Here is a 17,136-nt window from a genome sequence, read left to right on the forward strand (position 1 = left end):
GATCTTCTGCCTAGTCCCCTCTACCTGCACCCGGACCATATCCCTCCAAATCCCTCCCATCCAGGCACCTATCCCAATTTCTCTTAAATCTTACAATTGAACCTGTATCCACCACTTCTCCTGGCAGCTTGTTCCACACTCACACCACCCTCTGAATGAAGAAGTTTCACATCAGATTCCCCTTAAATATTTCACTTTTCATCCTTAACCCATGTCCTCTAGTTCTAGTCTCACCCAACCTTAGGGGAAAAAGCCTGCACGCATTCACCGTATCTATACCCCTCGGTTCTGTATACAAGGTCTCCCATTCTCCTGCACTCCAGGGAATAAAGTCCTAACCTATTCAACCTTTCCCTATAACTCAGGTCCTCAAGTCCCGGCAACATCCTTGTAAATTTTCTCTACGCTCTTTCAAGCTTATTGATATCTTTCCTGTAGATAGGTGACCAAAACAGCACAGAATGCTCCAAATTTGGCCTCACCAACATCTTGTACAACTTCAACAGAACATCCCAACTCCTGTACTCAATACCCTGACTTATGAAGGCCAAAGTGCCAAAAGATCTCTTCACGACTCCGGATGGAAAATAAAATCTGGCAACGTGAAAGATGTCTGTGTTCCATAAGTAAATTAAACAGCAACTTAATTACTGGACCTGGCTCTGTCATCCGAGGTTGTGGGTTCAAAAGTCCAGGCCAACTCTACAGTACAGTACTGAGAGAGAGTGCTGTACAATTGGAGCTGCCAGCTTTCAGGTGAGACATTAACCCCAAGGCCCTGTTTTTTGGGTTGGTTTGGGCTTTAAAGATCCCATCAACATGACACAGAATGATTAATCAGTCTGCGGGTGACTTGAAAGCTGGCGGCGTCGTGGATGGTGAGGAAGTTTGTTCAAGGCCACAGTGGGATACAAATCAGCTGGAAAATTGGGCGGAACGTTGACAGATGGAATTTAATCCCTACAGGTGCAGAGTGATGCATTTTGGGAAGTCAAGTGGAGGTAGGACATGTTCAGGACATCAAAGAATGTTGATGAACAGGGGAACCTTGGAGTTCAAGTCCACAGTTTCCTGAAAGTGACGATACAGGTTGTTAGCGTGATAAAAGACATATGGCACACTTGCCTTCATAGATCAGTGCATAAAATATAAAAGTTGGGATGTTATGCTGCAACTTTATCAAACGCTGGTTGGACTGCACTTGGAGTACCGAGTGCAGTTCTGGCCACCACACTGTGGGAAGGACGTGACAGAGTGCAGAGGAGATTCACCACTTCTAACTTTGCTAACTTTCAAAGTTGTGAGCTTTTCATACACAGGCTCTAAGTGCCTCTGTTTTTCTTTACTATTTGTTTTTGGGAATGTGGCATCACTAGCAAGAACAGCAATGGAGAGGGTGCAGAGGAGGTTCACCAGGATGGTGCTCAGATTGGAGGACTTTAATCATGGGGAGAGTCTGGACAGGCAGGGAGGAGGTACAGGAGCCTGAAGACCCACACTCAACATTTCAGGAACAGCTTTTTCCCCTCCGCCATCAGATTTCTGAACAGTCCATGAACACTACCTCGTTATTCCTCTTTTGCACTATTTTTGTAACTTGTAATAATTTTTATGTCTTGCACTGTACTGCATCAGATTTCTGAACAGTCCATGAACACTACCTCGTTATTCCTCTTTTGCACTATTTTTGTAACTTGTAATAATTTTTATGTCTTGCACTGTACTGCTGCTGCAAAACAACAAATTTCATGACATATGTCAGTGATAATAAACCTGATTCTGTTGTCCCTGGAGCGGAGGAGGCAGAAGGGGTGATCAGACAGAACTATATACAATTATAATAGGCGTAGGTAGGGTAGATAAAATCTTTTTCCATTGACAGGGTATCAAAAACAAGACGGCATAGGTTTAAGGTGAGAGGAAGGAGATCTGAGGAGGTAGTTGATATCTGCAACTCGCTGCCGGAGGAGGTGGTGGAGTCAGATACAATCACTACGTCTGGCAGACACTTAGACAGGCACTTGAAAAGGCACTGACAGGTATGGATTTAAATGCAGGCAAGTGGTATTAGTGTAGTGGGCAAAATGATCAGCATGGAGTGGTGGGCTGAAGGGCCCATTTCTGTGCTCAACAACTCTATGGGATTACTTGGTAGAACCAGGGAGATGCTCCAACTGTCCAGACCAATCCCTCAATCAACGTGAATAAATAATTAAGTCATCGTTTGGTCAATTTAACATTAATATTTGAAGAAGCTTGTGATCAACAGATTGACTGTGTGGTAACTTTCATTCCCACTGTGACCAACACTTCATTTCAACACTTTGGGATGTTCTGAAAGGAGCTATAAGAGCAAAATAACACAACCCCCTTCTTGTGAAGTGCTTTACAAGCATGATTTAACAGCAATTCTCACCAATTGGTTCAACTCTCTTAATTGAGGCTAAACCTGCATCACAGTTCTGAGGGAATAATGCAGTGTAAAGTATACCATATCAAGATTCAAAGGTACTTAGATTTTAAGCGATCTTTTTCTCAATTATAGATGTAAATGACAACCTCCAATCTCTTTAAGTAAAATACATTACAGAGAGGGAAAAAAAATGTAGTTCCTACTTCTTCCCTCTGATCAATGCCACAAGAAACAGACCTGTAACCACCTGTGTTTTACTATTAACATGCAGCTCAAATGCTCTCTACACGTGCAGGATTTAAAATCTACTAGCACTACTAACTTTGGAAAGCAGTAATTTAAACCTCATGTGCCCATGGTTATACTTCACAGTAATCTGAATGCAAGACAGAAACACATGCACAAACACTTCACAAACAGGCTATTGTGTGTTTTTGAATGCAAGGGACAACAAAGAATTATGCTATCCAAAGTCTGTCACAACTAATAACTGCCTCACATCTATGATACCGCCTAGAAAGAACCTCAACCCATAGCAGTTAGAACTACACAGCACAGAACAAGCCCACTGTGCAGATAGAACACAGAACAGTACAACACAGGAACAGGGCTTTCAGCACACAATGCTGTGCTGAACTAATTAAGCTAGCAATTAAAAGCCTACTAAACTAGTCCCTTCTGCCTACACAAGGTCCATATCCCTCCATTCTCTCCATATTCATGTGCCTATCTAAGAGCCTCTTATTACGAGCCTCTATTGTACCTGCCTCCACTACCACCCCTGGCAACACATTCCAGGCACCCACCACTCTGTGTAAAAAAAACTTGCCACGCACATCTCCTTTGAACTTGCCCCCTCTCACCTTAAATGCATTAAAGGTTTCAATCCTGGGAAAAAGAAACCAGCGGTCTACTCTACCTGTGCCTCTCATAATGTTATAAACTTCTATCAGGTCTCCCCTTAGCCTCTGCAGAGAAAACAACCCAAGTTTGTCCAACCTCTCCTTATAGCATGTGCCCTCTAATCCAGGCAGCAACCTGGTGAACCTCATCTGCAACCTCTCCAAAGCCTCCACATCCTTCTTGTAATGGGGCAACCAGAATTGAACGCAACACTCCAGATGCGGCGTAACAAGAGTTTTAAAAACTGCAACATAACTTCCTGACTCTTGAACTCAAACCCCATGCCTCTTCATTCATTCAGACAACGACTCAATTGGATCTATGTCCTGCTCTTTCCCCACTGCTCTTTAAGTCTTTCCTATTCTGCTGATTTATCAGTTGAGGCACTAAAGCTGCATTAAATCTTTGGTTCTGTGGGGAGCACTTTTGCCTCCAAGTCAGAAGATTGTGGGTTCAAATCCCATGCCAGACATCGGAGCACAACAATCTATGCTGACACTCCAGTGCAGTGCCAAGCGAGTGCTGCCCTTCAGAGAAGATGCCAAGTTGAGATCCTGCCAGCCTTCTACGTGAATGCAAAAGATTTCATGCCCATTTTGAGAAAGTCCCAGCACAGCTACGATGGACCGAACTGCCCACTCCCACAACATGCACTCTACCCCATGGATGATTACTCACGCAAGGAACCCGAAGTGGTGCGGCGTCTCTTCGGACTGTCCAGGAGCGATTCGGTTTCCGAAGCACAGGAGCCTCGGGTCTGCATGCTTCTCTTGGGGGAGCCCTGCTCCGATTCTGGCTTCTCAATGCCGTGGTAGTACTTCATGTGGTAGTGCAGCATCTTGGCTTTGCGGAACGCCTTTGAGCACTCAGCAATCTTGCACTTAAACTTGTTGTGATCTAGGTCAATGATCAGCGCCTTGGGTGGCAGCTGTTCCTCGGGGCTCTGGGCAGTGTTGGTTACTGAGGAAGGGTCGGGGTGGGGGCAAGAGGAGAGAGGTAAAGAAATAGTTTCTAAAATCATTTAAAAACTCTTCCCCCACAACCCCATACAAATATTAAACCATCAGCAATTTAGAGAGGAGTTATGTTAAGCCAGTGCAGTGCCAGTGAGATCTGCTTGGCTGTTATACTCAGAGTGTCAAGCAAGGCAATGCACCCTGTTGGTTAGGTCAATAGTGTACCCAGGAGTAAGAGACGTTGTTACATCACCAGGGATCAGGAACATGGCAACATTAACTGCAACATTCCCCTTGCCCCCAAACCGACTGCAAGGAATGCAAGCAACAAACAGTCTGCTGGAGGAACTCAGCCAGTCGAGCAGAATCTGCGGTGGGGCGGGGGGGAAGGCGGGAAGGAATCATCAACATTTCAGGTCCAAACCCTGCATCGGTGGGTCCTGATGCAGGGTTTCAACCCTGCATGCCAACCAGTCCCGATGCAGGGTTTTGACCCAAAACGTTGACAATTCCTTCTTCCCCCCCACCCCCACATGCTGCTCGACCCACTGCGTTCCTCCAGCAGATCATTCGTTGCTCCAGATTCCAGCAACTGCAGTCTCTTGTGTCTGTAAAGAATGAAAAGTGGGATGAGCTTCATTTGGAAGGCCAGATCTCACATCATCTACATGCCAGGAACTTCCAGGGAAAATGCATTACCCGACATTGGTCCAAGGAAAGGAGATGGAATCCAAGGAATTTCTGCCCTCCCCTTCCCCAATCCGGGACGACCCATCACACACAAATAACGTTAGGTTATTGGAATGTACTGCAGTTTAATCTGAAAGTGCTTATAACCCTTTTATCGTTGACTGCAAAGTTACAGGGCTGTTAGAGGCAGCTGGAGAATGGTTGACAGGACTCGGTGCCTGCTCCTGATCACCATCCAGTTACTTGTGTTGGGAAATGACTGGTGTGTCATCGCCAGAGAATAGGTAATGTGGCAGTGATGCACTCTGTGCTACAACAACCTGACACTCACTGCTGCACTTGGAGAATGATTGGCCACTGAGTGATGAATGGCTTTACCCACACAACCGAAAGTCTGGGAGGTTTGTCCTTCAGGGGTAGAGCAGAGAAAACCCTGGGGATAAAGGAAGGGGCATAACAGGTCGGCACTCAAGATGCCCCGCAGAACCCAAGCGAGGCATTCCCGCCTGGATGATGTACAAAAGGGAGAAGATGGAAAAGTCAGCCCAACTGGGGAGCTGCTCTTCAACACCACCTTGTGACTGGGGCCAAGCATAGTGGGATGCAAGTCATTCAACATGCAGTGAGGTAACTCAGTGGTATGGAAGGCAGTGATCACGTAAGAGGGGATCGCCTGCACAGAAGACACCGAATGGTTTCACACTACTCCAAGCAGCACACAATGCACCAACATGAGTTCGACACAGCATAAGCATTTCTTATACTGACCCAACAACAACCCACAATGGTTCTGATGAAAGATCATGGACCCAGAATGTTATCTCAAGCGTTTCTCTCTATAGATGCTGCCTGGCTTGCTGGCTATTGCTTCCAGCAGCACTCGCTTTGATTGCAATTGAATGTCGTTGCACACAGATTATGTCGCAGGAGCCTCTCCTGGCAATTTGACAAGGCTCTGTAATTCACGCAAGTCCCGTTACTCTGACAAGACTCTGCAATTCAGGCAAGTCCCGTTACTCTGAAAGCTAATCCGCAGTGAATTTGTCCTGGTTGCGTTTCACACAGCCCGCACGCGAGCGTTATAGCATGGATAAGCAGAAGTACACACAGATGCACCCGCTCACACACGCACGCACACACACGCACGCGCGCGCACGCACACACACACAGGCAGCAGGCGGACGGACAGGGATGCTGCAGCAGCGAGCTCTTGCTGGCCTCGCTAAAACAGAAACATACAGGGTTCCCTACTGTATCTGTTTGGGTTCTGGGATCGAGGCACACGCTTCACAACAGGAGCTGAGAAGAGGAAAACAAAACAGAATTACTCGTGGGTCTTCTGCACTAATCAGCAAGTGTCTTTCCTATATGTGGGAGTGTGGGTTGATGACTGGGGGAGGAAGGAGAATCTCCCAAACAATGCCTTCCAAACGGTGGCAAGGGAGAGAAGGGGCGAGTCCTCATGAAAGACTCCTTTCCATTCGTCAACAAAAATAAAATCCCTTTGCATCGCAACGTTATTGCTGAGAACACCATTGACTTACGGAGACACGTACGTGGAAATCAAGTCTCATTCTACTCTTGGTGTTAAATATTTCAATGGAGTCAGGTTAGCAGAAGCCTTGGTGCTGTTCCTGGGGGAGGAATGGGGAAGAGTGGGGAGAAGGCACAAGTGCCGAGTATAACCGACCTTGCCCACTGTGTTACTTTACGGTCCTACACTGGCACATCACAAAACACCAGTGTATTTAGGTGTCACCAACTCCAAACGGGGTCAGAAACGTGATAGGGTTACAGCATCCCGGAGACACTTTCTTTTTTGCCTCCATCCCAAATTACAACAGACCTCTGCGTAAAACGCATGAATAACGCACACCAGGCACCTTAAAATTTATTTAAAACCGAATTCAGCTGAGCTTGAGAGTCGGATAACGTTTTAACCAGCGCTTACTTTTCACGACCTTTCTTATAAGCCACGGCAACTGAGTTGCCGTACTATCTACCACCTGTGTGGTATGAGCACTCTTACCAGCTTCAGTGGGAGGCTCTCTTGGCTCAGCACTCGGCTCGGGGGATTCGACCTTCACTGCCTCCTGGTGCTCGGAACTGCTAACAACCTCAGGCGCTGAAGTGCTGCACAGAGCGTCAGAGGAACCCCGGGATTGGTTGGTGGGAGCTTGCTGTGCCTGGGCGGGGGGTTCAGATGCTGCTGTGAGGAGCAAACACAGTCATAGACCTCATAAGTAGCGCAGCGCAACAACACAGCTCATAAATTCAAATACAGCTTACAGTGCGAAAAACACGATGATGCTGGAGGAACTCAGCAGGCCAGGCAGCATCCGTGGAGAAAAGCAGGCGGTCAACGTTTCGGGTCAGGACACTTCTTCAGGACTGAAGATAGGAAAAGGGGAAGCCCGATATACGGGAGGGAAAAGCAGAGCAGTGATAGGTGGACAAAAGAGGGGAGGCGGGGTGGGCACAGGGTGGTGATAGGTAGATGCAGGTAAGAGATAGTGATAGGCAGGTGCAGGGGAGGAGGGGAGAGCAGATCCACCAGGGGAGGGGGGTCAAAGGTAAGGAGAGAGAGGGGAAAAAGGGAGGCTAGGAAAGGAAAGAGAAGAAGCATGGTGGGGGTGGGGGGTGTGGGGAAGTGGGGTGGGGATTACTTAAAGTGGGAGAATTCAACGTTCATGCCGTTAGGCTGCAAGGTTCCAAGACGGAAAATGAGGTGCTGTTCCTTCACTTTGCACTTGGAACAGAAAATGACGCTTACAGTGTCCTTCGTTAAATTAGTGCAAATGTTACAGCTACTCACAGTCATGGAGTCAGAGAGATGCAGCATTAAAACAGGCCCTTCGAGCCATTGAGGTCTGTGCCAATCATCCTGGTCCTGCACTGCTCCCATTTTATTCTCCTCACATTCCAAGATTCTACCACTCATCTACACTCGGGGCAATTCACAGTGGCCCATTAACCTACCAACCCATGACTTTGGGACATGGGAGGAATTTGGAGCACCCAGAGGAATCTTGTGTGGTCACAGGGAGAGAATGTTCAAACTCCACGCAGACTGCACCGAAGGCCAGGACTAAACTAGGGTCACTGGAGCTGTGGGTCAGCAACTCTAGTAGCCACTCTCTTTTTTGTTTTACAATTGCCAAGGTCGAGTTTATTGTCATATGGACAAGTACACATACGCACAGGTGTAATGAAAGACTTAGTTGCAGCAGCATCACACCACAAAAACATTCAGAAGAAAAACAAAAAATAAATTGTACAAAATTATGCAAGAAAAAACACACAATTAGAACAAACAAAAGAAGTCCATTGTATTGCAAACCGGGCCAAAGAGTTGTTATACTGAGGTAGTGATTAGGGTTGTGCAGGTTGGTTCAAGAACTGAATGGTTGAAGGGAACTAGCTGTTCTTGAAACTGGTGGTGTGGGGACTTCAGGCTTCTGTACTTCCTGCCTGATGGTAGCTGCAAGAAGATGGCATGGCCTGGATGGTGGGGATCTTTGATAATAGATGTTGCCTTCTTGAGGCAGCATCTCATGTAGATACTCTCAATGGTGGGAAGGGATGTGCCCGTGACGTATTGGGCTGAGTCCACTACTCTCTGCAGCTTCTTACGTTCCTGCACATTTGAACTGCCGTCCCAGACCATGATGCAACCAGTCAGGACACTTTCAACAGTACATCTGTAGAAATTTGTTCGGTGACAAGCCAAACCTTTTTAACCTTCTAAGAAAGTAGATATGCTGACACACCTTCCTTGTGATTACATCTATGTGCTGGGCCCAGGAGCTCAAGCCACAAGTGAAAGGCCATATAAAGAACTGCAGGCAAGAGGCAAACCACGTCAAGAGGAAGGACTTGAATTTAAAACAGCTGGTATTTTTTGTATTATTAATCAGACAAAAAAGCAGGAAGTCAGTTGGTTTTGAAAGAGGATCTAATGAGCCCAACTTCTTCTATAGCAATGCAAGGATTCCTCCTTGGGGAATGGGTCTAATTGGGTAAGTCTTTGAAAGGACTGACGCAGGCAATAATGACTATGCAAACACAAGAGGCTGCAGATGCTGGAATCTGGGTGCTGGAGGAACTCAGCAGGTCAGGCAGCATCTGTGAAGTCGATGTTTTGGGTCGAAACCCTTCATCTGGACTGAAAGAGTAGAAGGGAGACAGCCGTTATAAAGAGGTGAGGGGAAGGGGTGGAGCAAGAGCCGGCAAGTGCTGGGTGGATCCAGGTGAGGAGTGGAAATAGCGACAGAGGCCAGGAGGTGATAGGTGGAGGTGACAAAAGGGCCGAAGATGATGGCATTTGATAGGAGAGGAAGGTGGAGCGTGGAATCTAATAAGGGAAGTGGGGGGTGGGAACCCAGTGGAAGGTGTGTGTGGGTGATCGGCAGATAGAGTGAGTGGAGGGGATGCTTTACCAGTGCACGACTTAAGATAAGATTAAGATAAGATCTTCATTAGTCAAATGTACATCGAAACACACAGTGAAATACATCTTTTGCGTAGTGACTTTGGGGGCAGCCCGTAAGTGTCGCCACGTTTCCGGCGCCAACACAGCATGCCCACAACTTCCTAACCCGTACGTCTTTGGAACGTGGGAGGAAACCGGAGCATCCGGAGGAAACCCACACAGACGCGGGGAGAACGTACAAACTCCTTACAGGCAGCAGCCGGATTTGAACCCAGGTCGCTGGTGCTGTAAAGCATTGTGCTAACCACTATGGTGAACGGTACCGATTATTCTACGTGTTGTTGAGGAGCACAAGACCATAAACACCGAGAAGACAATCACAAGGAGAAACTCTCTGCAAGCGTTAGGAGTTGAAACCAGGTAAATGGCAGGAGAACCAGAGGACATGCAGAGCCCTGTCCCACAGTGCAATGGATTCAGTAAACGGCAACAACCAGGAACAGGGCAAATTCTGAAAGGGGGCTTGCCCCTCAAAAGAGATAGCATAAACTCAATGGGCCAAATGTCCTCTTCCTGCACTGTATTGGTCTATGATGACAAAAGGGCACGATAAGGATGAAGTGACTTACACAGTTTCCATATCAATGAGAGAAACTTAAAAGATGAACCAAGGGATGTGGTATTGCGGGCTGGGATGTGGTTTACTGAAGGACACCATGTTGTCGAGGGTGAGAATAAATAACAGACGAGGTCTCTTGGATTCCAAGTGGATTATTTAAATGGGTGAGCACGGGAAGCATTGAATACTTCACCTTCCTCAGCTTTCTCCGGCTCCTTCGCCCGGCTCCGAGGATCCGCTCCATCACCCGGAGCGCTGGCGGCTGACGAGTTGCTGTCACCAGAAGCAAGACGCAAGGACCGCCTCCTGTTCTGCCCCAGGCTGTCTGCAGTCTGACCCTGGTCTGCCCAAACACACAGAAGTACATGCATTGGTCAAGTACGTTTTCTCTCTTCCATCAGCTACAGTCAAAATACAACCAACAACTTACAACGCAATGCTTGAAGAGGTTACCACTGCCCTGGGTTGTGGCAGAGACAGAATGTGGGGTTGCGACCAGAAAGAGGGCAAAGGAAGCACTTCTAGCCATTTTATCAGCTGCTTCCATTTATTTAGCATCTTTATCACATTAAAAACTTCACAAGATGCTGCACACAAAGGATGTCTACAAAATATGATTCTCAGCTACAAAATAATGACCAGAAGTGCAAGTGCAGAGGAGGAGAGGTGGAAGAGGGAGGGAATTTCACAGTGCAAGGCCTGGGCAGCTGAAAGCACGGCCATCAATGACAGAAGAAGAGAAAAAATAAATCAGGGACGTGCAAGAAGCAAGAAGAGGGAATGCAGTGAAGTTTCACCAGGGCAATTCCCGGGATTGGCATTCCTGGGGAGATTTTCTTATGAGGAGAGATTTAAGCAAACTTACACCTGTATTCATTTGAGTTTGGAGAAATGGATGTGATTGCATTGAAACATAGAACAATTTTACATGTAGGCATAGGCACGCTGCCTCTGGTTGGAGTGACTAGACCCAGACATCACAGAGATAAGAGAAGGGGTTGGCCATTCAGGACAGGGATAAGAAATTTCTTCAGAGGGTAGCGAATCTTTGGAATTCTCAACCCAAGAGGGCTGTGGAGAGTCAGTTGCTGAATATATTCATTGTGGAGATTGATAGATTTTTGTGTGTTAAGTGAATCTAGGGATTACAGTGTTAGCACAGGAGGTCGATCAGCCAGGCAGGAGCTGGTGAATTGTTTACTCCTGCGTCGACTGGTAATTGGTTTATTATTGTCACTTGTACCAAGGTGCAGTGAAAAACTTTGTTTTGCATGCCGTTCATACAGATCATTTCATCACATCAGTGCATTGAGGTAGTACAAGGGAAAACAATAACAGCATGCAGAGAAAGTGTTACATAAAGTGCTTCTACTGCACTGAAGATCTGAAGGACTGCAGCAGTTGTCCTCTGGACATTCAGATGGGACACTGACCCGAGACTTTGCTGAGCTTCATCTGCTTGGAGAGGATTGAGGCAGCCGAGGCAGACTTCCTCTTCCCCGTTCCGGAGCCTCCTTGCCGCGATGGCAGTAGCCGTCGTGCCTGGGATGCTGCCCCTTTAGAATGGCTACCTGGTGGGGCGAAGACGCACAAAAGGAAGGTTAGCTGGCGAGCTGCACCGAGCCCGCCCAATGCCCGGGAGCTTGGCCAGCGCCACACCTCACCTGTGAGCCCCACGGAAGGTGGTCTCCCGCGTTTCCGCTTCTCCTCTGGCTTGCTAGGCTGCGAGGCGGGGGGCGGGCTTCCCGCCGGCGAAGATGGTGGCGAGCTCTTCGTCTCTGCCGCCGGAGCCGGCTCCTGGGGCGCCGCGTGCTGTCCCGACTCCGGCTCCCCGCGGGCAGGCTTCACCTCTCCCTCTTCTCCCTCCTTCTCTGCCGGCTTGCTCTCGCCGACCTGTTGACTGACGAGGGACTGGGAGCTCTTCTCTCTGAACCTCTCCCTTCGCCGAGCACTGCCTGAGCCGTTCTCCTTGTTCTGCCCACTCGCTGCATTCTGCAAGCACAACACCAAGCATGAGCCGGGCATTCAAGTCGAATTTAGTGTCCCGTGCACAAGTACAGTGAGGTACAGCTCCAATGCAAAACCTGCTCAGAGCAGCATCACAGGCACGTAGGTTCTGACAACACACAGTATTTTGAAACACAAACATTGAAGTATCCTGACTGGTTGCATCCCAGTCTGGTACAGCAACTCAAATGCGCAGGAATGCAAGAAGCTGCAGAGAGTAGTGGACTTGGTGGCGGGCAGTCAAGGGTTCTGCCCGAGTCGATTGCCCGCCCCTCTTCTGGGGTTATGCCCGTGCCTGTGTGTCCCTGGAGAAGGAGCACGCAGTATCCACGGGTACAGTGGAGGATTTCTGGGAGCGCTGGGCACCTCAGGGGCTCGAGTGCCTTCTGGATAGTGATGACAGTATTATAATTTGAAACTAAATAGTGTGAATCATGAAGTACTGTAATATTGTAGTAATGTGATTCTGTAATCACTGAATAAACTACCTTTGATAAAGGAAAAAAAATAGTGGACTCTGCTCAATGTATCACTGGCACATCCCTCCCCACCATCGGTAGTATCTCCAGGAAGCACTGCCTCAAGAAGGCAGTATCCATCATCAAAAGATTCCCACCATCCAGGCCATGCCATCTTCTCACAGCTACCATCGGGCAGGAGGTACAGAAGCCTGAAGTCCCACACCACCAGGTTCAAGAACAGCTACTTCCCTTCAACCATTCGGTTCTTGAACCAACCGGCACAACCCTAATCACTACCTCAGTATAACAACTCTTTGGCCCAGTTTGCACTACAATGGACTTTGTTCTAATTGTGTTCTTTCTTGTGAAAATAGTGTATAATTTATGTTTATGTTTTTCTTGTGAATGCTGCTTATATGATGCTATGTGCCTGTGATGCTGCTGCAAGTAAGTTTTTCATTGCACCTGTGCACATAGTGACTTCTGCATATGACAATAAACTCAACTTTAACTTTTCACAACATTCTCCAGTGCTCAGAAGAACGAGAGGTCATTGCATTGAAACTAACATTCTTACAGGGGCTTAACAGGCTGGGAACAGGGAGGACAATTTCCCTGGCTGAGAAGTCTAGGACCAGGGGTCACATACTCAGAATAAGGAGTAGGCCGTTTAGGACCGAGATGAGGAGAAATTTCTGCTCTCAGAATGAATATTTGGAATTGTCTACCTGGAAGCTCAGTCATCAAGTTTATTCAAAACAGAAACTAATACATTTGTGTATTAAGGGAATCAAAGGATGTGTGTGGGGAAGTGGGGGGAGGGGGGTAGTGCAGGCATTTTAAGTAGGAAGATCAGCCACAATCTTAATGAATGGCAGAGCAGGCTTGAAGGGCAGCACAGTGGTGTAGCGAGTAGAGCTGCTGTCTCACCACTTCAGTGACCCAAGTTCACTCCTGACCTCCGGTGTTGTCTGTGTGGAGTTTGCATGTTCTCCCTTGTGGGCTATGCTCTGGTTTCCTCCCACATGCCAAAGACGTATAGGTTGGTAGCTTAATTGGCTGCAAATTGTCCCTGGTGTGTAGGTGGGGGGTGGTGGGTAATGGTAATATCAGGGAGAACTTTAAAAAAGATAGAAGAGACTTGATAGAGGTGTACAAGATGATAAGAGGCATAGATCGAGTGGACAGTCAGAGACTTTTTCCCAGGGCGACAATGGCTAACACAAGGGGGCATAATTTTAAGGTGATTGGAGGAAGGTATAAGGGGGATGTCAGGGGTAAGCTTTTTTTACACAGAGAGTGGTGGGTGTGTGGAATGCACTGCCAGCAGAGGTTGTGGGGGCAGATACATTAGGGACATTTAAGAGACTCTTAGATCGGCACATGAATGATAGAGCAATGGAGGGCGATGTGGGAGGGAAGGGTTAGATAGATCTTAGAGCAGGATAAAGTATCGGCACGACATTGTGGGCCGAAGGGCCTGTACTGTGCTGTAATGTTCTATGTTCTATAGATTAGTATAGGATTAGCACAAATGGGTGTTGATGGCTGGTGCAAGCTCAGTAGGTTGAAGTGCTTAATTCTGTGCCGTATGACAGCAGCAAGATATCCCACTAATTCTTAGGTTCTTACGTCAAGATTGTGAAAGGTGGATGGTGAGAGGATGTCTCCTCTGGATGAAGAGTCTAGAATTAGTGGGTATAGTCTCAGGATAAGGAGTGAGCCATGTATAGCAGAGTAAAGGAATGTGCTCACACCTCTGACAGCTGCAAGCCCTTGGAATGCTCTAGCTCAGTACTGACAACAATCAATTGACAGAGGGAGTGAGAGGATATGGGGGTCAGATAGGAAACTGAACGAGGTAGAGGAGCAGCCACATTCTCACTGAATGAATGGTTACCAGGGTCACCCACAAGGGCTAATCCCATTTCTTACGGCCCAAATGGCGATACAGTTTGAAACTCTGTAGTCCGGCATTTGGTGGTCGGCAACTCCCGTGGTCCAGCAGGTTTTGAACCTGTAGTATACATTTATACTAATTAACTAATTCTAACTAAGATCTAAAACTAACCAAGATCTGTCCTAACCTGTAGCTAATTAATAAGATATCAGTCACATGTACATCGAAACACACAGTAAAATGCATCTTTTTGCACAGAGTGTTCTGGGGGCAGCCCACAATTGTTGCCACACTTCCAGCGCCAACATAGCATGCCCTCAACTTCCTAACCCGTACGTCTTGGGAATATGGGAAGAAACCGAAGCACCTGGAGGAAACCCACACAGACACGGAGAGAACGTACGAACTCCTTACAGACAGCAGCCAGAATCGAACCCGGGTCGCTGGCGCTGTAATGGTGTTACGCTAACCACTACGCTACCATGCCACCCTACCAGTGCAACTTTTGCGATCTCAGCTGACAGTATTTCTGACTCAGGTAAACTTCAGATTATAGTTCTCAGAACCCTTGTCTGACCTGGGGGTTGTCTATAATTAAAAAGAACAGTTCTGCTCAGAGGAAGATGATCAGGGGCAATTTCTGTGGTCTGGCACCAGGACCCAAGGGTGCTGGATTAAAGTTTCAACCTGTAGTTAGTTGATAGAACAGGGGCTTGGGGGATCAGGAAGCCTTGCCTCTGGGTGACAACACTCAGTTCCATACCAATGATTCTCCACTGCTAGGAAACATCATCTGACTCCTTTCCTAGACAGTTCCTCCGCTCTCCCAGCCAGCGCACACAACAAGCTAAATGTTTAAATTCTTGTGCAATATACTTTGCAAGTGAATAATTTTCAGAGTGTGCAGTGGCCAGGCTTACAGGGGCCAGTGACGTACCTTCTCCCTGGAGGATTTAGGAACTGATTTGACGTGGATTTTCTTCACCGTTTGAACAACGCCATCGTAGAACTCCACTGTGTAAGAAGCTAAAACACAAAATACACAACTGATCAGAGTCCAGCTCACGTCCCAAGATGTCAGAAGGCCGAAGGAGACTATCGAAATAGAGTCCATCTCCCACATGCTACCTTATTCCACGTTTTCAGTGATTAATTTGCATTAATTCGTAGGACAGGCACACATTCATGACACAGTGCTGATAACAGTCAAGCCAAGAGTTTACCAGGATACTTCCAAGAAAAAACACTGCAAAGGGCCTGAACTGGCATACAGAATAGAACCGGCAAGGACAACTGATTTCCTTTCCCACAGAACATCAGTGAACAGAAAGGTGTTTTATGACAATCTTCAGTGGCACTATTGCAAATTATTTAATTAAATAAATATAAATTCCCTAGCCGCTGTAGTGGGATTCAAATTCTCCATCATTGGCCCAGGCCTCAGGATGGCCATTCTAGTAACTTAACCTCTGTACTATAAATTTCTTTGTGATTCATCCTCGGGAGTTCTGATGCAACTAAGTGGCCAGCCCATTGCGAGGGTAATGATGAATCAACCAGGATAGTGTGGGATGGAATCAAGACAATCCAACATCACCCCATTACCATTTCTTACTGATAACACGAATATAAAATGTTTTTATTTATTTGGAGTTTTGGGCATTGCTGATGAGGTCAGTACTTATTGCTCAACCCCAAATGCTCCTTGAAGGTGGCAACTGAGTGGCTTGCTCAGACATTTTAAGAGCCAATCACGTTGGTGGGTCTGGGGTCACATGTAGGCAGACTTTCTCCTCTGGCCAATCACATTGGTCGGTCGGTGGGTGGGTGGGGTCACATGTAGGCAGACTTTCTCCTCTGAAGGACACTAGTGAACAATGGGTCTACAACAATCCATTAGCTTTTGCGATCATAATTACGATTGATAAGTTGCTGCTTTTCCAAAACACAGGATTATTAACTAAATGTAAATTCTACATGGTGGGGAACTGAACTTGGATCTCTGAATCATTAGTCCAGACTCAAAATTTCTGGTTGGGTAACTTAACCATTGTGCCACCACCTTGCTAATTATGTATATTTTTAAAACTGCCCTCACATTCTCAAGTTATCATGATGGATTTAATAGTCCAAGCCTCCAAAATGCCAGTTTAGACATGACCACTTGAGAACCAAATCCTTACCTTTAAACTGCTGTATTACTCAAATCACTGGACATAGGAAGTGGACTATGGAAATGAGCTGTCACAGGAAGTGGTTGAGGCAGGTACATTGACAGACGTTTGGACAGGTACATGGATAGGAAAGGTCGAGAGCGATATGGTCCAAACACGGGCAAATGGGACAAGTTTAGATGGGCTTCATGGTTGGCAAGTTTCTGCGCTGTATGACTCTATAGTCAAGACCTCTTTAAACTTCTGGACAGGGTTCCAGGAACACGCCAGCCACTTCAGGTCTCTCCAACAGGAGCTTGTGGAGGCCATGTACAAACACCAGAAGTGGTGTCAAACAATGCAATCATCCCAGGCACCCAACCCATCTCCTACATCAGCCTGTGGATCCCACATTATCAGTCACTGCAGAGGAAAGTCACCCTAGGGGACTGCCGAGGTAGAAATGGAATGGATGCAGCTGAAAGGCAAACACTGCCCTCAGGGAACTTAGGAGGTGTTTTTAGGGAAGCCTCAGAAAATGTTTAACCCCGACCCTCATTTTATTTCTGTAAATTACAAAACAAACAGCAGCTCACCTCAGC

General features: G+C 47.1%; 1 protein-coding gene across 5 annotated transcripts in view; it reads right to left on the reverse strand.

Moving 5' to 3' along the window:
• phf20b (PHD finger protein 20, b) overlaps window positions 1-17,136 on the reverse strand; it is an 85,472-nt gene that overhangs the window by 41,306 nt on the left and 27,030 nt on the right. Inside the window, exons 5-11 of one of the 5 annotated variants that reach the window (XM_052031028.1) lie at window positions 15,319-15,407; window positions 11,678-12,005; window positions 11,447-11,584; window positions 10,207-10,356; window positions 6,992-7,171; window positions 6,202-6,261; window positions 3,995-4,276 (exon numbers count right to left, since the gene is read on the reverse strand). In XM_052031028.1, coding sequence (XP_051886988.1) covers window positions 3,995-4,276; window positions 6,202-6,261; window positions 6,992-7,171; window positions 10,207-10,356; window positions 11,447-11,584; window positions 11,678-12,005; window positions 15,319-15,407 — 1,227 coding nt within the window. The remainder of the gene's footprint in view (window positions 1-3,994; window positions 4,277-6,201; window positions 6,262-6,991; window positions 7,172-10,206; window positions 10,357-11,446; window positions 11,585-11,677; window positions 12,006-15,318; window positions 15,408-17,136) is intronic. The other 4 variants (XM_052031029.1, XM_052031030.1, XM_052031031.1 and 1 more) reach the window with 4 other exon arrangements.

The sequence above is a fragment of the Pristis pectinata genome, chromosome 16, assembly GCF_009764475.1.
Source record: "Pristis pectinata isolate sPriPec2 chromosome 16, sPriPec2.1.pri, whole genome shotgun sequence".
Lineage (NCBI taxonomy): Eukaryota > Metazoa > Chordata > Chondrichthyes > Rhinopristiformes > Pristidae > Pristis > Pristis pectinata.